Source organism: Parus major, chromosome 21 (assembly GCF_001522545.3).
Source record: "Parus major isolate Abel chromosome 21, Parus_major1.1, whole genome shotgun sequence".
Taxonomy (NCBI): domain Eukaryota; kingdom Metazoa; phylum Chordata; class Aves; order Passeriformes; family Paridae; genus Parus; species Parus major.
Genome location: NC_031789.1, coordinates 7,300,753 through 7,322,510, shown reverse-complemented (window position 1 = coordinate 7,322,510; position 21,758 = coordinate 7,300,753). Strand labels below are relative to the sequence as shown.

Genomic DNA, 21,758 nt, shown 5'->3' with positions numbered 1-21,758 from the left:
AAAAGAAAATCCAAATGGCAAGAAAAAAGTCACTGGAGCTGACTTTTAAGCAGGTGTAAAATCTGCACAAACCCACATAGATGGAGCCCACAAATACCATGGGGAACAACACAAACAGTACCTGGATGATAAACAATAACCTGGATGATCAGCTTTGCACACCTTGCTCAGAAACTCCCCTGAGTTTGCTTGTAATTATATGGGCTAGAAAGGTAAAAAAAAAAAGCCAACAAAAAAACCCCAATAAATTAATCATTTAAATATTTAAAGTGAGACTTTTGTCCTCACTGCTGGATTAGTGTATTTCATAACACCAATAGCAGACAGCCCTGTTTTTTTACTGGGGGTTCATTTTAGAGCATGTTTAAACTAGTCAGATTGAGTGATGCTTCCAGCAACTAATCGCATGTCAAATAAAAGATATTTTATGTAATAAATTACTGCTACAAGTAATTCAAATGTCATTTATCAGTTTTATTATCAGTCAGGCAAAGTCTTGTTTCTCTATATTAATCAAATTCAAGCTTTCTTTAAGCTTTTTTTTTAAGCAGTTTTGACACCTCTTGGCAAAAGTACAAACTGGAGAAAAGGAATTACTACTCCAGAACAAGAGGAGAAGTAGTAGAGATGGTATTGACCTAAAATACTAGAAATTTAATTATTGTCTCTTTCCCAAAAAAGAGAAAAAAAGTAGAAAAATACTTTCTCTTCAACCAAACCCAGAAGGGGTCAGCATACAAGACCTATGCTACTCTGATGGCTTACAAGTGTGCTTTTTTTCTTGTTAACTCTTCAAGATTTAGGAAGTATGTACACAAATTACAGGTACTTCCAATAAAACATCAGAAAATTAAGTTCAATTGTATAAAAGGAAGTATTTAAGTGGCATGAATTTAAGAAAAAGGACAAACTGTGATGGCAACAGCAGGAGATCCAGGAAGCAAATTACAAAAGGGTACCCAGGATTTTATTGCTGTGACTCACAGGAGTGGGCACCTTACACTGGCATTACTGCAGACATTGTCAGCTTGGCTGTTGCTTCATTCCTGTTGAAGAAATGCTTGAGATGGTTCTGAACCATCCTGAACTTCTGTACTACTCACAAGTGGAACACTGAAGGGAAGATTAACTCTCCCAGTACTGGGTTGGGATAAGAGTTATCTGAATGAGCAATGGACAGCACCAAGAGAGATCTGGCCCTGCTTCTACAGGCAGACAGCAGATTTTGCTTTCCTGGCATTTTCTCTGGACTCTAGCAGACAGGAATTAGCCCAGGAAGCAGAATTCAGCCCTAGAAGCACCTATACAATACACAGCCAGCAACACAATACAACAGCTAGAAATATTCCATTCTTAGCCCAATACTATCACAAAAGTTTCCATCTCAAATTGTGCCCAACCAGAGCAGCTAAAACCACAGAAAGCAAGCACTGTCTCCAGCAATAGCAAACCTGTGCCATAAACTAATAAACACAGCTCTAAGTGGAGTGTTACATCAGTCAATATCTGCCATAGAGCTGTTTAAGAGCAGCAACAAAATCCTATTCTTTATACTTGGCAGGTAAGTGAAGTGATTTTCAAACTACTAGACACACATGTGAGCTGAACAGCTTCATTTGATGGATTTTTAATGGTGTGCACTTTGGTTTTTATTGTTTGGAGCTTAGATACTTTTTTGCGAGGTTTGTTTTAAAATGCAAATATATATGTAAATTTTGAGTCTACACAGATTATGTTGGGACTCTAAAATTTCTTTGAGAGTGTATTTTGTACACAAAAAATCATACAATCACATCTACATAGGCTACACAGAATTTCTGCTGTCACACCTCAGATTATTTAAGATCAGAGTGAAAAGTTTTCCAAGTCTTAGAAGGTAAAACTGAGTCCTGTGTTGGCAAAGTACTTTCCTGATGTCCTTACGGTGTGTCAGAATCTAATTTGCACTGACGATCCAGCTTCAGGTCAAGAGGTGTCACAGGCTGCTGTGGATGACATTTGTAGACAGTGATCATTTGTATCTCATTTTCCTTGTGTAACATGATCCTGTCACAGGCATCAACAGCCACCAAGTGCATTCAATGTAACGTCTGGTGTCCCATTCTGACACAAAGTGTGTGATCAGTGGAACTGCAGGAATCTGTGAAATCGCTGCAGAAATCAGAGCAGAGAGCAATTGCAGCAGGTATTTCTCCAAGTGGCACTTACTGTACACCACGGGGTGAGGAGGCTGTGCTGGCACCGCCTGTGTGGAAGGACCTGGGGACTGGGGCTCATCCGTGCCTGTGCCTGACTGCTGGAAAGCCAGGTCGATTTCTTCATCTGTCAGGCCTGGGGGAGCAGAGGAAATGAAATCAGTTTAGCACCTTTACCCACTTTATGCACACATAATTAAATTCTCAAGCCAGGCAGAACCTTTTCAAGCTGCAAAAAATTTTGGCACTGACTTGAGCAGTAATGCCTCCCCAATTTTGGATTCACTGGAATGTCTCCCTCTCTCTTTCTCTGTTGCAATTTAACCTTAAGCGACAGAATATTAGCCTCAACGCTGCTTCCAAATGTGGCTCATTCAATTTCCTTAATTTATCCTTGAGTTTATTGCTGCTTTTGAAGTAGCTTTCTATTGCAATTCCCCATTCTTCCCCCGAAAAAAAGATACCATCAACTGCAAATGTGGCTCATTTTAATCTGTAATGGTGTAAAAAAAAAAAAGAGGGGAAAAAACTAACAATAATGCATGAAAACAGACAGGGAAACAAAAAACTAATTATTGGGTTAGACGACTAATTAGTCTAGATCGTTTCCGAAGACGGGAATAATTTGCTTTATTTTATGACAAATGCAGAAATAAAAAGAAAAAAAATCAGGACTGACTGTGATTAGTATGAATGGGACACAGAATGTAAGGAGGAAATAAAACTATAACAAAACAGATCAAAACAAGGCCAAGACCAACTTTCAGCTGAGCATTGCCCCAGCCCATTGGTGCATGATTAGCTTGCCCCAGGGCAGCCTGGTTTTCATTTCACACAGAGCTGGAGAAACACTGCACACATGGGACGTTGCTGCAGTGACTCCTGCCATCAGGAAACACCAGGACGACCATCTGTAATTGGCCACAACACATGGAAAGAATTTGGCCAACAAGGGGGAAAAGAAAAGCAGCTACAGGATTCACAATGACCAGCATCTCTGAAGGAGGAAGCACAGATGGATTATTTTTTCCAACAGGAGAAAACATGCTCTAGGAAAAGAATTTGGTACTCAGATGGCAACCATGAAGTGGGAGCTGGACAGCCGTGCATCGTTTGTTGTGGTACTCTCCTGCACAGAAGCACATAAAAACCTCGTGTCCCTGCTACGAGGAGCACGTGAAGGGATTCAGGACCTTACACCACACATCCAGTGTATGCAGAAACACTCAGAAAGGCAGGAAGAGAGAATATGGATTTAAGGAAAGAGATTTAGAAGATAAGAGGCAGACCACTTGATTCTCACATGATTCTTGTAGGGACTGAATACAGTGATGAAAATGGTATGAACAAGAGAGCATTGGGGAAAAAATGGGGGAATACTTTCTGTCCATCACACCTGCTCGAAATCCATAAAGCATTGCTGGTAAATGAAATTACTGAACTTAATACTTTAAGAAACCTCATTTTTTTAATATTACAGAAAGATGCAATAGAGAAAATGGTCGGGCCACTGGGCATATTAGCTAAGTTGCAAGAAATTTTTTCAGGATCTTTAACTTCACTGCATACTGGGGGGTCTAGACAGAATAATCTGTAGCATAAACAATATTGCCACAAATAAATGCATGAGCCTGTCTCAGAACTGTTATTTAATATCATAAGCACTATCACAGTGCTTGTGGTATTCAGAAGGCTTTATAACTATTAACAGATCTTCTCTCTCTTCCTGTGAGTGTGTGAGAAACTGTGAGTTCCTGTGAGACACTATTCATCCACTCCAGAGAACTTTAGTGATATCTCTAACAACGAAACACTGTCAGTGTAAGAAACAGCATCAGAAATTGAAAGTTCCTGATCTCTGGTCAGATTCTGTCAATCTGACAGAATCACCTCCTGACTCGTATTTGATGCGTAGCTCAAAGAGTAAGGAACCAAAACCACACCAAACAAGACTCACAGTGAGAGTAATAAAATGCAGATAAACACAACTCAGCATATTGCTCTACTCACAAAAGCAGTATTTATGGTGTCTAATACACGTTAAAAAGCAAAGTCCAATCTGTAAGAAACTGTTTTAACCAGCTACTAATTATCCAATGCAGAACCCATAAACAGATGCCAACACTGCAGATCACCAGTAAGTACTGGATTTCATAAAGATGGAGACATTAGTTACTGGCTGCAAATGTGGCATTTTGTTCTATTTCCATGCAAATCTGATAATATTTAACACTTAGAAACATCAGAAGTAATGGAGGATCTTCACTTCATTCCACAAAAAGGGCAGAAAACAATGTCTGTTCTTTCATAACCATACCACATTCTCATCCTATCTGAGAAAAAAGCTGAAATCTTTTGCAAATAAAATGCACTTCTAGGATTATTCTGATTTTGCCAGCTAGGGACAAATATGACTGTTTCCATTTAAACCCTGCTGTGCTGTGAAGAAGAAGCTGATGGGAATGATAGAATGATGGGAAGCCTTTCACATTGCAATTCCTGGTTTGAGTAGTACAAATTAGAATTGTTACTACTACCCTGGACTATTCTGCTGCCTTCTGAAGTGGTCCTTGCCATGGTACTAGTGGCAATAAACAAAAGAACATCACAACTAAATCCCTTCTTAATTATCAGAGGAGAAGACTGGTTTTGCCTGGAAAACCTCTTTGTTCATCTGGACAAGATGCTTTTAAGGCCTTGTGATCTTGGCTTCAAGATCAAGGGAGTCCTGGAGCTGATTCTTTAAGCATTTAGATGGAGTAAGTCTGCAAGGTGGACACCCTCCAGTAATGACAAGTCATCTCTGCACTCAGAAATCTACCTGTCTTCATGCTGGCCATTTCTCACACACAGCAACGAAAATGGACAAGATATTCTAAAGCTCTCCTCAGGCAATTATGGCCAACTCATCACATTTCCCTTTGGAATGATTTTTTTGTTGTTGTTTTTTCAAATTCACCACCTATGTATGTACACAGTATGAATTTTCCATGCCCAAATTATTCAACTTGGATATACTCATTACATACCAAAGTGTGAATTTCTAAACCAGATCTAAGTGTCATCTGTTCCAATACCTCATCTTGCTTTATTTTATCACAGCCCTATCAGTGCACTACATGAAAAAGTATCAATGTTCATTCATTGTTCTAATCTAGCAGGAAATTGGCAACCCAAAAATAATACCACTGCCCTTGGATGCAAAAGCAGTGTCACAAAAACTGGGGCTTTGTGTCTAGCATAGCTCTCGAACAAGTATCTCAAGAAAATCACCTCAGCTGAACAGTGGAATTGCTGTAAATCCACTTTCCACCACTTTGGAAAACAAACATTTTCGTTGTTCTGCGGCTGCAGTGAGATCAAGTCCATGCAGAATGCAAAAGGTTAAAAGGAACAATAAAGGAAACTGCCAATTGTAAGTGAATTATATTTGGCTTTGAAAGCTGAGCCACGGCTATATTATAAAAGGCATCTCTTTGCGTTGTTTACCATCACCCTGACTAATGCAGACCTTTTTTTTGTTTTAAATAATCTCATGCAAATTAGACACACACTTCCTTCCAGTTGATTGCTATCTGCAAGGAATAATCTAACCGCAGAGGGTACTGAGCAAGGACTGAGCTGAGGAGAAGGAAACATCTTCAGAGCCCCACAGAATGCAAACCTGTTCCCTGCCCCCAACCATCCATCTCATTCCTCTACAGCGCCACAACCATTGCAAAGAATTACTCAGAATTTTCACAAAGCTTTAAAAATTCCTTTTCAGGCTTCAGGGTGTTGATTTGAATAATCCAGCACCCATGACTGTTTTGCACTCAAAGGCTCTTGCTGACCCTCTTTTTTGATCATTACTGCTGCCACTCAATTCGCAGGCATCACTCAGCCTCTGCAGCCAAACACAGAAACAGAGCAAGTCAGAGAATGAAATGGGCTGGCACAAGCAGCTCTTGGTGCCTGCACCTCGGCTGTTGTATAAAGAACTTTTAAGACTTGGCTGTCTGTTTATGTCTTTTTATAATATCTCTTACTTTTTAAGGACCTCATGTACATCAAAATACTGTTCCTCTTATGACCACTCTGAAGTAGAGGAGTACTTGCAGTACTGTTACCCATATTTCACAGGTGAGGAAGAGGTGAGATATTCAGACAAGAGAAGTGCTCCAAGGTCAGAACTGTACCTCTGGCAGACAGAAAATAAAACTCAGGAGATGTGAGTTTTACCTATTTTCTGTCAAAACACAGTAACAATAATTGGAATAAAAAACCCTTCCATTAATTTAACTAGATGGGCCACTGCTTTTTCTTCTTCTGATGCAGGCTCTGACACATTAGTGACAGCCCTTTTCCAGTCCTATGCACTTAAAATACATTTTTCTTCATTATATTCCTCCTTGAAGTGCTCAGTCCAGTAATTCACACAAGATTTTCACAACCTGAAGGCTGTATCAGTTTTGGGGAGACACTTCTGCTTAGGTGAAATTAAGAATCCTGCCATAATAAGGAAAGGTGGTGGGAGAAAACTCAGTTCCTTTGTGGGTTTCCAAAGCCATCTTTATCACCACTCTAGGAGACCACCCACCCTTGGCAGGGACAAAAGGCAGGAGAAGGTGTGGGGCAGGGGGTGGCAGCTGCTGGGTTTCTATTAAGGAGAAAACAAAGTAGGACAGGACAACTTGTTCAGCTACACCAAACTACGTGAGCACCTGAAGTCAGTGCCCCGTGTCACACGACTGAAAGGAAGATCTGCTGCTCGGCACCCTGAAATGACATTACACTCCTGTTCCTGGAAGCCACTGAGTCAACTCTGCTCAGAAAAAACATGGCCACATTTTAAAAGAATCATCATAAAATCCTTCTGGGATCTGATCCAGACTAATGATTCCACCTGTTCAGTCAGTTACGTGCAGTGCTGGGTGACTGTTATCAAATCTGTCTCCTACGTCCTACTCTGTGCTTAGCTGAATGCATTTCAAAAAGGTCAAAAAGGCAAAGTCTCCTGATCCATTTTCTTCCACACATGGCCATTTATGAGGCTGAGCCCAACCCAACATTTGAATAAAACCTAAGGTTTCAGAAACATCACTATGGTATTTTTTTCCCTTGATTTACACTGAGACACTGCATTTGAATGTAAACATCCTGCTACTGCACTTCCAGCTCAAACTTTAGTAAAGGCACACACACATCAAGGGGACACGGACTGGTCTCAACTGCCAGGCTGAAAAATGCAGAAATAAAAGTAATTTGAAAAGTTGCTGAAAGGGCCTTGAATTCTTAAAGCTCTATTCATCTATGAGACTGTTAATTATGCAAGTGCAATCTTTCAGAAACATGATACACTTTAACCCATCAGGGTGACTAAGCAGCAATCAGAACTGATAAGGAAGGGTGCTCTAACCTCAGCTGCACAGCACTAAAATAAGGAAGGAAAATCAGACCAACAGAACAATGCTAGGAATTACACAGTGAGTCAGCCAGGAATGAAAAGGTTAAAATAAGAAAGTATTTTGGTATAACATGTATAAATAAATAAATAAACAAATACAGCAGCAGTTTCTCTTCCCAGCTAAGCTTTTTGGAGTCTCTAATAAAATGAAGTGTAATGGAGGAGAGGAGGGCAATGTCAGAGGGTGAGGGTTTGGGAGAGAGGTTGTTAAGTATCTCCCTCTCCTCAGCTGTGTTTACTCCATTTACAGGATCCCGGGTGATTGATAGACAGACAAAAGAAAAGCAAGCAGATAGTAACCCCCCCGCTGAGAGCACCAGCAAAGGGGACAACTCCTGACATCATCTACAGCCCCAAACTCTCCTTAGCCACTTGTAATTAAAAAGACAGAGCAAGATATGCAAACCAGAGAAAAAGTAAAAGAGGATTTTTTTTATTATTTATTATTAACATTTTGTTGGAACAGTAGAGTGCAATAAGGACTCTCAGAGCCGTTAAAAGTCGTCGGGTGACCTGCAGACCCCTATTTCCCAGAGCCTTGTATAAAATTGAATTTTTTAAACATAAATTACACGTAATGACGACACTGTAAAAACTAACAGTAATGGAAAGCTGTGCTGTATTTCATTAGCCTGTATTATTCCGTGCCACCTGATCCAGCCGGGCCTTGTTTATGAGTTAGTGTGTTAGCAGATGCCGATGGAAGCATTTGCTTCGACCTTGCTCTTCTCATTGGGGCATGAAATTACGACGGCAGCACCTTGATATTACAGCCATAAATACAGTAAACTGCAAATTTAAGCCAACGGCTCCTATTGTCTCTGAACATAAAGCTGATCGGTATTTATTTAAAAGGAGAACGAAAAAAAATATTATATATCACCTTGTTTATGGGTCCAGTGTCCCCCCTTCCCCTAATCTGCCTTATTCACTTGGTTAAATACTAAACAAACAAACTAAATCCTCTCTATTTTCTACTGATTAAATATTCTTATGAAATGAGTACTGTCTTCAGAAAACTGGATCAAAGTATTTTCACTCTGAATAAGGAAGGGCAGGTGACTTGCTTAGCATGTCTTGGAATGGAAGAAACAGAACAAGTTCTACAACTTTTCTTCTCAGTTTTATATATATGAGAAGTTCAAAATGGAAAATGAAAAAGGTGCTTCTGGTCACCCATTCACATTTGTGTTTAACGTGTGTATACATATGAATAAGAAACGTGTTTTCTTCCAGTTTTCTATTTAAAAATGTCTCCCATGTTAATACTATTTCAAAACAAGGAGGGAAAAGACAGAAAAGAGATTGCAGTGAGGTTAATGGGAGGGGAAAAAAACCATGGGATTCCTTCTCTGAGGCAGCAAGCAGCAGGGAAAATGCCTCAGTCTCCTATGGGCATTTTGGGTAAATACCCAGTGAAATTTATCAGAGGGGAAAAAATCAAACACAAAGGCAAAAGGACATTGTAATATCACAAAGCATACCACAGCATAAATCACATTACAAGTCAGTCCAAAATGTATTTCACTGGTAGTTTCAAGGCAGGGAGAATACAGTTTCACTTGCAGCAAGAGAGGTCAGGTCTTCCTCTTCTAATGTAAAGTAAGCTCCCTGCTTATATGAAGTATATTATCTCTGCTCCATATAAGAAAGAAAGAAGGAAAGAGATACCTTCAGTGAAAGCTCCCAGTACTAAGCTGTACATTTGAGGGGTCAGACACTAAGAAGAGAATTCAAGGAACAACATGCAGGCTGAAAACAGGACTCATGCTCGGGATTCTGCAATGCCAAAATCTCAGCAGATGGAGTGCTATCACAGCCTCAACAGGATTTGGACACCTCTTTTTTGAATTAATCCACAACAAATCCTCAGGCAGCAGACAGCATAATTCAACAGGCGTCATTTCTGCTCCACAAATAGTTCAAAACAGAGAAAAAAAAGAGATAGCAACATGACTCTAAATCAGGCAAGACAGGTCCAGAAGTCCTCACCAACCTGAATTACAGCACCAGAAGTTTTGTTACAAAGCCCATTTACATTCCTACACAACAAGTATATGCAAAAACACAGAATAAATTCAAACTTGGGTACCTTCTTCTGAAGACCTGTCTATTACAGAATCATTCTCAGAACACCATGCTCAGCAAAAAAGACAGAAGAAACAAATCTTTCTGTAACATAAATAAAAACCTCTCCTAAAAATGGAAGGAGATTTTATTTTCCCATCATCTGTGATGGTGATATTTTTATTTTTAGGTGTCTTGCCTCCAGCTTTTCCTTTCTATTATCACATCAGCACAGGCACAGTCCCTGATGGAAAGCCTCCTCTGAGTGGACACTGCTCGAGGATGTCCACTCCAGAGCTGGAGACACGACGTGTGTGACTGACCTGGCAGCCACTGTTGTCACACAGGGACACAGGACAAACGTTCATCCAGTTCATGCTGGGAGAGAACTATGTAAGAACAAACACCTGTGCATATTTGAAATTATTTCAAATCCATATCTACTTGGGGTTTGCAGGCTTTGAAGACTAGGCCAGGATACCAGTTCTCAGGTAGTTTATCAGGAATAGTACATACCAGGGCTCTGACATTCGTTTAAAAGAAGTCCTTAGAGAGCAAAAAATCCAGCTAATGGAAGAGACACTACTCCAGTAACCATAGTGCTGTCATGACTCGTTACCACAACTGACAACCTCCCTAGAAATAAGACCAGGCATTCAGAGAAAACAGCTATTAGGTACACTAAACTGCTACGTTTCCAAGCACATCCAACCTGTGACCTGTAAATTCTTGCTGCTTTTCCTGCAGTGAAACACAGTGTCACAGTGATGGCTCCTGCTCCTCGTTATTTGTATCACCATGCTCCTCAGAGATTCCAAAAGGTGTTCACTGGGCAGGTGGATGGTGCCAGGTGCTGTGCACACCAAGGAAGGCAGGCAGACCCAAAGCCTCCAACAATCTCTGTGAAGGAAAGACAGGCCACAAAGAAAAAGCCTGCACACAGAAATGAAGTGATGTGCCCAGAGTACACATCAGGCCTATGCCTATTCCTATTAAATTGGGAACTACAACATGGAACGTTCCGTAAGGGTGAAAGGATATTAATTTCTTCTACATATTCATTTCCAAAGCAGGATAGTTTGGTACATGGCCCTTAAGAAACCCATGCACTACCATAGCTTATAAAGCTTACCACATATTTTAATAGCAACAGTGACAGAAAACATTTGTGCTTCAGATCCATTCATTTTGTGTGAACAAAATGTATTTTGTTAAGCAGCTTCTTGAGCAATAGTAACAAAATAATTAGCCCTTGGCTACTCTTTGATCTGTGATATTATTTTTAGGAGCTTCTAAAGAGAAAGACAGAGGTGGTCTTAAATTCAAGTAAAGTAAAACACTTGCAGTACAGGAGGTTTGGTTTTGATCTACCTTTGGAACACAAATTTTAAATTGTATTTCCAACAACTTGAACCAGCATGTCACAAGAATTCCAGTGCTGATCCAGAAGGAGCTGGGCAGGGGGGATTTGCACTCAACCAGACATTTGTTCTTTGTTACAGCAGTGGAGAATCCCCAGGCATGGGGGTGAACACAGACTGTATTAGGCCTGACCTTGCAGCCTGGCCCTTGTGTGGAGCTCTGGATCAGTTCTCTGCTGATCTGGGATTACTGGACTGGGCTGGTTTGCAATTCTAGAACCTGCCACTCTTTCTGCCCAACTCGGCATTCAAACCAAAGGAATCATGTAAAAGAACAACAATTTCAAGCCATTATATAAAATCCTTTAACCAGATTTTTCAGAATATATGAAGGATGACTTAGTTTTATATATAAGAATGGGGAAATGTGTCCTGATGCACCATTTCTGTTTCTTTGCATTACTCTGGAGTTACTGCTTGCCCCAAACACACTAACAAGAGCACTTCACTATTTTCTACCTCAGACAAAACCAGTCAAAGCAGCCTCTGCAGATGAACATGAACTGCAATGTGAAGAGCAACTTGCCTCAATGCTATTCGTTGCCTCTTCTACATTAAACTTTAGAAAGGAACAAAACAAAGCCATTTGTATAGACTTATCACAGGAAAAATGATAGAAAGTGTCTACAAATGGAGTCTGGGTGTTTGAAGAACACACAGTGAAGCTCTGAACACACAGTGGGACAGGGCACACTGGACACTCCCTCTCTCAGGAAGCTGCTGTGGGGAGCCTGGACAGCTCATGTAGATACAGCTGCACCTTTTAAGAAAATGTAAAAATACGTGGAAGTGTGTATGGAAAAACAAATGGAAATATAAAGGAACTAACACTGGGTGAGGAGCCATGAACACATGCCTTTTTCTGACAGGTATTTTTCTCACAACCTTATAGAGCATCTTGTCTCCTCTAACCCATTTTCTATAAAGTGGAATCAGTGTTAGACACCTGTGAGTCAGGTAACATCACACCAAGAAGATAATTTGAATTAAGAAAATTACATCTAAATGCTACATATTTGATTATTATGGTACAAATGTTTCAGGTCAAACTGGTTTGCACTTTCCCCAGAAAGACAGAGATGCTACTACACTGTTATAAAAAGACATGTCAGCAAGAATTCATTACAGATTATAAATCACCCTCATTCCTCGTTATTCTGTTTTTGAGAAATTTTTTACATGCCATTAAAACATTGTTTGCTGAATGTTACTAGAAAGGTAGCCACCTGTAAAATTAAAGGCCGATGCTGCCAGTAACAGTGTTGAAATACCTTCCGTTTAAAAGACAAAACCTACTTTATAATTTTTAACACAAGTATATAAATATTTCTCCACCCACCCTACACAATTTTGTTGCTTACATCACATCCATTTAGACAACAACCATCTATGTCATCACACAGGATGTTAATCTTGGGTGGGGAAGAAAGAAACAATAGTAAATTAACTTTTAAGAAACCAAGATTAGACATTTAAGCAGGGTTCTTCATGATGAAAGAACAACAAAGACAAAAAAACATTAGGGGACAAGTCAACAAAACAGAAGAAGTTTCAAAAGATCATTTTTCATCTTTTGGTTTGTTTATTGCTTTTTTTTTTCTTCCCTTGTGGCTTCCACAGAGCCTCTTCAGGGCTCTGAAGAAAATTAAAGAGCCTGGATTAAACGCCCAAAGGACGACTAATGCTAACAATACTAAAAATAATGAGGTTAAGTGGTGTAAAAACTATGGTGACCACACACAGAGAACTGGAGTGGTAAGGTAGGAAAGGAGTTGCATCATTGCTCCCTGGGGACATGCACAGAACAGACTAACTGCTTCTAGTTCTCTGGGGTTCCGATTACCATGCCAAACACACCTCCAGAGTTTCCTTATTAGTATAATAAAAAGCCTCTACACATTTGGATTTTATTCCCAGCCTTGCTACTGACCTTGTGTAGGCCATTTAACCTCCATCTGCCTCAGTTTCTACATGTGTGAAAGAGAAATAATATTACACAGTATCTTTTCTCAAACATTTCAGACTGACACAATCATCACGTGCAAAGACTGACAGGTTTGAGAATCCATACATACCTTATATGCACTTGAGTCAGGTAAGGCATTTGCAACAAATAATTTATTCAAATAACGTATTTATACCTTTTTATTTTTTTGTAGATCATATATGGAAATAGTTTCAGATTTCTAACTCTCATCAAGGACTCAAATTCATGCATTGCTTTGACTGGTTGCTAAAATATATGGCATTTCTCTGGTCTCCTTTTAGCCAAGTGCTGCCCTCAAAATCCAGTCACTGGGGCTGAATATTCAATAAGGAAATACAGAAATATCTATATTTTTAACACTGGCTGTTGTCTTCTAAAGCCTCACAAAAATTCCAGCCCAGGAATTAAAATGGGAGTGGCTATACAGAATTCACACAGGAACTGGAATGAACATTAGAAAACACTTATGGCCATGTTCCTGCAATATAACACAAGTCAGGTCACTAGGGGAGGCAGCTGAATCAGTTCAAAGTATGAGGATAACTCTTGGAGTTCCTGGGCTAGCAAATATTCCCTAAACAAAGGAATCACTGTAGAAATAAAAAGGGAGTGAATAGAAATGGGAAGATATTCCCTTCTGAGCACTACATAAGATGGTGTCTCCTCTCTGGGATGCCAAGAGAAGTTGAGCAGCATCACCGTGTAGGTCTGCCCAAAGAGCTGCTCAGAGTCCAGGGCAGTGATGAGGCCAGGGCTGCCCTCAGCAGCTCCCTCTCCATCCACTGGCTTTGTGTCCCGCAGTCCCAAAGCACAGGAACCACGCCAGGCACACTTACAGCTCTGATTGTAACAGGGGAAACAACTGTTTGATGTGCAGTTTAAGGGACAGATCTCTGAGCTTCATCCTCGCTCCCCAGGGATGCCACAGCCCCCAGACTCCTGTGTGCCAAGTGCAATGACTGCACACAACAACTCACCCCTTACCATCACCGCAGCTCTCAACACTGACTCCCATTCTTTTCTGCCTCTATTTCCTCCCTGGTTTTCTTTTACTGCTACTGCTGTCTGTCTCAGGTGGCCTGGCGTGAAAAAAGCTCTCCTTTTATGATGAAATATGTGAGAGCAGGTGAGGCCCTGACTCTGCAGAGAACAGAACAAATGGCCAAGAGCAGCCTGTGTTCCTCCTGGCAGTGCTGAGCCCCATTCTCAGCTCCAGCTGTACGAGACACACAGACAAGCACTTGCTTTACCCGACACTAAACTCACACCTCGCAAACAAATTATTTAACTGCTCTATCCCCCAAGGAAGACAGTGATCATTTCAAATGCAGCTCCCTGCTCGTCTCTCACATACACGCAACGGCCTGATAGGTTAAATGCTGCCATTTAATTACCGTAATGGAACCTGCTATTTTTTGGTTCCCTTGAATCCTCTCTCGCTCTCTTTTTTAAACACATCCAGAGTCATCTTTTAAACATGTATTTTATATCCTGAGTTTAACAGCTGCATTCTCCTGGTTACTTGAAGAGCAGGAGTAATGATATTCTGATATTCTTCCCTGTACCTCTGAGCAAGTCTTTTAAACACTACATAAAAAGCACAGGCTGGGGGATGCTGTAAGAAGGGATCCAGGCTGCCACTGAAGAGGCCAGTCTGCCCCTCCATTTACTTAGATGGTTTGTGTTGATTTTATTGAATAAAACCAGTTAACCTCTTCCACCAGCCCTCAAAGCAGCTGGGGCTGGAATGGTGGACAAACATGAAAGTGCTTTAAGTAATTTTACTGAAAATTCCATACATCAGTACATCACACTGACAGCATGGCACTGGCAGTATGGTTTGTATTTATAGATCTATGGCTATCAGTCAGAATTATCTCAGATCTAACTGTTAATACATCTGCCTCAGTGTCCCCACCTAAAATTCCTCTGTTTCCCACTAAAATGTGGAGTTTGCAAACTGCTTTGAGAATGTAAAGGTCTAAGGAAGAAGGAAAAAATTTAATCAAAAGTGCTTTAAATTAATCTTATAATCTTGCCATTTCATAAAGGGTGTGTAGTGGTTTACATGTTTCCCACTTCTTTCCCCAAATGCCAAACCACCACAGGTGTCACAAGCTCAGTCAGCTAATATTTGTAGAGTACTTTGAAGATGCAAAGTGGCATAGAAATATGGGATATAGGTGTGTTAAATTCCTGAGCATGCTGCAAAACACTTTTTTCTCAAGTGAATTCAGGAAGGAGGCTGTAGGTGGCCAAAGCCCAGAGAGTTTTATGGTTAGTTATTATTGAAAGAGGGCACTTAACACAGTACTACTAGTTAGACAGCTGTTAGTGGATTTTATATTTCATATTGCATAGCAATTAGAAAAAATCCAGAAGCAAAGTGTAGGTACTTCCAAGTCAAAATAAATTCTTACATATGCTAAGGCCACAACACTCCTAGAAAAATACCCATATTACACCTGTCCTCAGCTTTATTTGTCCTCTAAATGTGAAATACTTATTTATTTGTTCCGTGGTCATTGGCTCACAATCAGCCAGCCAGCCATGCAGGGATATTGCCCATCTTCATTCTCTGCTATGGATATCCACGGGTGTCACTAAAGGATGGAATCTTAAAAGGTGAGGCAAGGCAGAGACAAAGACAAATTTAATTTTATCACCGTAAAAAGGGACATTTCCACATGGGCAGCAAGGACATGAATATCATGTGTATGCAGGGGTGGGGGGATTATAAACGCATTTTTGGCGAAATTCAATAAAGCTGATTCCACTGCATAAGGTCAGCAATTTACTTTTAAAAAATGATATGATTGCAACTTTTAATATAACCCATGTATTTGCTGCAAGATGCTCTAGAAGATTGTGTAATGTAACCACCTGACCTCTCCACAGGAGCAGAGATCACCCCATTTACCCTTTATTGTCTTGCTAAAAGCAATGCACATTTGCACGGTATGACAAAGTCAACAGCTTTTACTTCAGAGAGCCTGAGGTTTCATGAGAATGAATTCTCTGCTCTGCTCCTGGGAAAGTGGAGTCACCTGGACTAGGCTCCAGGAGAAGGAATATCAAGGAATGAACCAAAAGCTAAATTAACCTCTTAGTTAAGGAAGGAATGATGGCACTCCAGACTAAAATTAAGAGGGAACAGTGCGCTACAGAAAAGCAAACTGTAGGATTTCATGTTCACAGGGACCCAAGACATAATTTTAAACAGAACAGAAATGTTGCCTAAGAGATCCTGGAGAATTATCTCACACAGGAACTTATTTTATCTTTCCTAGCAGGAAAGTATCATTAGGTCTGAAATGGATTTCAGCAGAAAACCACAGATTATCCTAACTACACTCTTTGTTTTAGCCTCGAGAGGGAAGGCTGTCTCTTTAGACTTAGAATAGACCAGGTTCATTCTCAGAGCAGGTCAGAGGCTGAATTCGTTTACTTGCTCTGGGAAGACTGTGGGGAAACCCTGGGCTGGATGACCATGAAAAATAAATTCCTTCTGTCACAGAAATATTTTTATACAAACGTACATAGATTTCTTCAAGCATCTCAAGGTGAATCTTTCTTCAAAGGTCAAAGCTGCGGGGCTGGATTAGGATTGCACGCAATCTGCCTGAGTCTTGGCATTCTGACATTCTGAAGTTTGCAGCTTTCCCCTCCCATACACAGCTGAGGGAAGTAAACTCTTAATCTCTCTGAAAGTGTGGCTTTTACTGCAGTACCTTCAAAAATCACATACAGCAGCACCAAGAACTCTGAAACAAGCATCTCAGAGCAGTTTATGAACATAGCTAACATAAATCTTACTGCGTCAATAAGGCAAAAGTGGTAATTAACCCCATTTTACAGATGAGCAAGCTGCAAACAAGAAATTCACCCAAAGCCAAGGAAGCAGTCATGTCTCAGCTGTCCCATGCCTGCTCTTAGATTGTATCTACCAAAGTGACTTTCTCTTGGACTTGGCATTTACCTTCACTCAAAAAACATGATAAATAAATAATTACATTTACAAGCCAGACTTAGGGGCTAGGTCCTTTTTGCCCATCACTAAGGCTAACAATTTTGGGCCTTGGAATATAACTCACTATTTTAGTATTATCTTCTAGGATAGACTTCAATTCACTCTACTGTAATCGTATTGTTTTTCCAGTCCTACCAGGAATGAAAACATTATTTCGTCAGTAAACAAGGCAGATATGACTCAAAATACACTCAATGAGCAATAGGAGTTAATTTTGCAAAGCCATTTTTAACAGCTCTTTTACATTAAATAGTTACTGTCAGATAGCCAAGTGGAGAGACATCATTAAACCCATGACATTCCAATTATTTCTTAAAATTAAGCTTACAAACAGCATTTTGTAGCATGCACAACTTCCTAAGCATGGAAACGGTCTGTTCCAATTTATCAATAAATTTCAAGCTGAGAAAGGATTGGCTTCCTTTGTACATTGCATCACGTGGGCAGTTATGTCTAACCTGATGTCAGGTGGTTTTCTGCCCTCAGAAACGACTCATTACTGGGACAAGAGTCAGAGATGAGCAATAAAGTGATTTCTCCATGTGTATAGTGACTGAACAGACTAGTTTTTCCAAACTTCCTTTCAAATACTGAGGAATGATAGTGAAGGGTTTCCTCAGCTATATTCTTCCAAAACCCTTACAGCTCCAAATAAGCACCATGGACATCCATTCACAGGATGTCCTAAGGCTGAGCAGTTTATGACATTTTGTTAGTACTACTGTACATTCCTTGTCACCCAAGAAGCCAAGAAAATCTGTAAAGTTCATGGCAAGTTCAGACATCACAAACAGTGGTAAAATTGATGGGGGAAAGAAGTCAGCATGATGAATAGGCAGGTACTGAACAGCAGGTGACAGATCTGCATACGAAAGAGTGGCAGGACAGGAAGACATCTCTTTCTCAGCAGATGGATAGAGATTCTCAATCATTTTCAGGAAGAAAAAAGAAGGCAACTAATACAAAACACAGAAAGGTGGAACTGATTTCTGGATCATGAGCACATCTATTCTTCTGCAGTATGATACTCCAGGAGTGGAAATCTGTACATTGAACATTATCAGCGCTGGGCAAACACAGCAGAGTGCCACAAATGGATGTGATTACCATTAATGCTGATTTAGATAGGAACTGGTGTGAGTTTGTTAGCAATGACAGCTTTCATTGTCTCACTCTTCATTCTTAAGTTCCCTAAAAAGCTCTTTGGGAGACAATCACATTTGCCCATTTATGCAGGGCTGTGTAGAGCCAAAGCTTGGACGGGAGGCACCTAAAGAACAAACTGGTTGCATGAAAGGTGTAGGACATATTTTTCTTTAACCTAGCAAAATATTATAAGGCACATTAGCTGTCTTACACAGTTATAAACAGAGGCCCATCTTTAGTAATTAAATATCCCATAGTGCTTTTCAAGAATCTTAGTAAATTTTTTACTCAGTAATTACATTCTCTATCCCTAAAGCTCCCTCTGAAAGATCACTTAGATAAAGTATTCTCCATTTCCTCTCCTAAAAATCACAAAGTGATGTTGAGCAGCTGCTGTCCTCTACCTCAGAGGTGGACGCTTTTTAGTGGGAAGCACAGCAAGATCTAGATCACAGCATGATTCTGATAATGATAGATAACCCTGTAAACACCATCAAACATGCTCCATGCAACTAGCTGCAAAGATGCCACAGTTAATGGGTACAATGTGCTCCAAAATCCTGAAATGAAAAGCATCATGAAAATGCAGAATATGCTGACTTCCATTCAACCTCCACAGTCATTTCTGTAAGTCCACACAAGATGTTAGACTTACTTTATGCTACCTGCTGCAAACTTCTTAAATAATCAGAAAGCACCTCCCTGCTCCTACCTGTGCTAGTGAACTTTCTCTCACTGTGTGTTGACTTGTACTGGAAGCTTAAACACTAAGCATATTCTGCCCACAAATTTTTGCTATCAGTATCAGAATTTCAGGTCTTGGTTGTAGTTTTTAAGTGCAAGTGATGAGGTCTGTGCAGGCACTGGTGTGAGCAGCTAGAGAACAATTCACCTGAGCTGCAAGCAGAAACAGGACAGGCCTCACTCACACAATCAGCTGTGCAGTTGTGCTGTGTCTGGCTGGGATAGAGCACTGTTTTTTATAGTAGCTCGTATGGGGCTGTGTTTTGGATTTGTGCTGAAAACAGTGAACAGATTATACCTGTTCCCTTGCTCAGCTGGGGTCAGCTAACCCAACTTCTCATGCACTTCAGCCTCCTCACTGCTGGGGTGAGAAGTGGCTCTATGTGTAAGCACTGCTCAGATACAGCTAAAAACACCTCTGTATTACCAACACTGTCTTCAGCACAAATCCACACTGGCCACTATGGAGAGGCCAACACCAGCACAACAATGAACTAAAGCCCTTATTCCCTTTCTTCACCATCTCTCAAATCCACATCCTGACAGGAAGTTTGAAGAGAAGGACAAGTCTTTCTTTGAACAGTCAACACTTTCAGTCTAATCCCACATTTGTTTATCAAACAAATGGCACTCTCATCTTACCAAACAAACTGCGGTACTTTCTAGAAAAGCATAATGTTTGGAGAGCCAGAGCAGTTTGGCCTAAATAGGTATTCTGACACCATAGGTTACTAACTCTATTTTTCCAGCTGAGTTGGCACTGGACTCTATCGGCTTGCATTGTATTTTCTTCTCAAGAAAAGCTTTTGCAAAAACTGCTTGAGCTTCACTGAGACATGTTAAAGAATTAATTACAAAGTAAAGCTGAAGGAGAAAATTAATTTTGGAAACACAAGAGGTTACTTTTCCTTTCCTCCCTTTTCTGGAAGCGGGGGAGGAAAGGCAGTTATTTTCATCTTCATGCTGGGGGCAGGAGCTGGGAGCTGTCCAGTCGATAACCTGGCCATCAGAACAAGGTTTGTAATTAAAAGGTCAGTGACCTGGAAAGCTGGGGCCTCACTCTCAGAGCTTCTCAGTAATGACGGCACTATTAAATTAAGACTGTTATGAAATCAATGCTAAAAAAGCTTTCATGGTAACGAGATTCCATTCAAGGACATGCAAACTGCCTCATGAAATGGACTGAAATTTTAAAAAAAAGAAGAGTAATAAAAGAGGGTTAAATTGAAATCTGCTGAAGAATTTGCTTTGTTTAAGCCATCCAGCAGTGGGCTGTGCCCCCTTTCCTCAGGTCCTGAAGGTGATTCACTTGGGTTTCTTCGATAAAGGGGAAAAGGCAGGCTCAACTTCCAAGAATGCAGACTACAGAAAGGCAGAAAATTAAGTCAGTTTTCTGCTGGAGATTCTGGGGCTGACAGCATTTGTTTCCAGGAGATCAAGTGCCTTTGAGCTCTGACTAGGAAGGGCATATACAATTAAATAATTTTTTCATCTCTTCAGAAATCACCATAGTCTGGCATCTTGACACTGGAAAAATTTTCTGGAACACTGATGCACTGCAGAAAACCTTCTGAGTGGACATTTTCCCAACATAACTCAACAATTGTACATTAACTTGCTCTAATGCACCTCTGTTCTTCCATCACTATTATTTCTGAGCTCCTCATATGCTTTCATCAGTTCCCACAATCCCACTCTGGAAAGTCATTACTGTAGTCATTTTACAGATGAAGAGAACAAGCAACTGAGAAAACTGTTCTTCATCCAAGATGACACAACAAGTCTGTAACCTAGCAGTTTGCCCCTTCTCTGCCCCAAAACCCAAGCGCCCTGGAAACAGAGCTCCCCATGATAGTGCATTTCCACCCCCTTTCTTTGTCTTGCCAGAACTTAAAGAGATTCAGAGCACACAAAATTAACAAGCCACATGAGTTAGGGGATGGGTAACTGAGCAGTGCAGGACATCTGAGGCACAACAGTTAAATGACAGACACATTTCCACAAGGGTTTAAGCCCCACATGCTGTCTAATTACTCCCAAGGCGCCGCTGATTCTGTGGCATGTCATCAGCAGAATCAGCAAGTTGGACAAAAAACAAACAGCATCTTTTTTTCCTTTCTTTTCTTTCAGATACTCTGAGGGGAAACAGCTGTTTTTCCCTTCATCTGAAGAAGTTCATGATAAAAAGGAGGAAATGTCATAAATTACACAAAATGCCAGTGTAAGCTTCAAAGAAAATGATAAATGATTCTAATAACTTCATGTTTCTCATTAATGCCTCTGTATATGGGAGTTTAAAAGTGCTTAAGACAACAGAGAAATCTCATCTGACTTTTGAAAGCCCTTTGCAAATCCAGGATACCCTCACTCTCCCGACTGTCATCAGCAGTGTATCACCCCATGTGCCAGAGAGAGCAGTTCAGCACCACCTGAACTGCACAGAACCAGGAATGCCTGATTTCAGCCTCTACAACCACTGTTTTACCAAACCCAGTCCAGCTGATAACCCTGCAGAAACTTTCATTTCTCACCTCACTGAAATGTATTAAACCAAATCCAGTTCCTATACTAAAAGGAAATAAAATTTGATTGGCCTTTTTGAGGAAGGAGATACTTACAGAAAAAGAAGAAAATATTGTAATTCTAGGCAGAACCACCTCTGTGAGTCTCAGAAGGGAAATTTCTTAAGCCAAGTCAGGCTTGCAGGACATTTTTCAACTGG

At 40.4% G+C, this 21,758-nt stretch overlaps 1 protein-coding gene across 2 annotated transcripts in view; it reads right to left on the bottom strand.

The window, feature by feature from the left end:
* PEX14 (peroxisomal biogenesis factor 14) overlaps positions 1-21,758 on the bottom strand; it is a 67,160-nt gene that overhangs the window by 11,231 nt on the left and 34,171 nt on the right. For both annotated transcript variants that reach the window (XM_015648352.2, XM_033519348.1), the window contains one exon: positions 2,209-2,331. In XM_015648352.2, the coding sequence (XP_015503838.1) occupies positions 2,209-2,331 (123 nt within the window). The remainder of the gene's footprint in view (positions 1-2,208; positions 2,332-21,758) is intronic.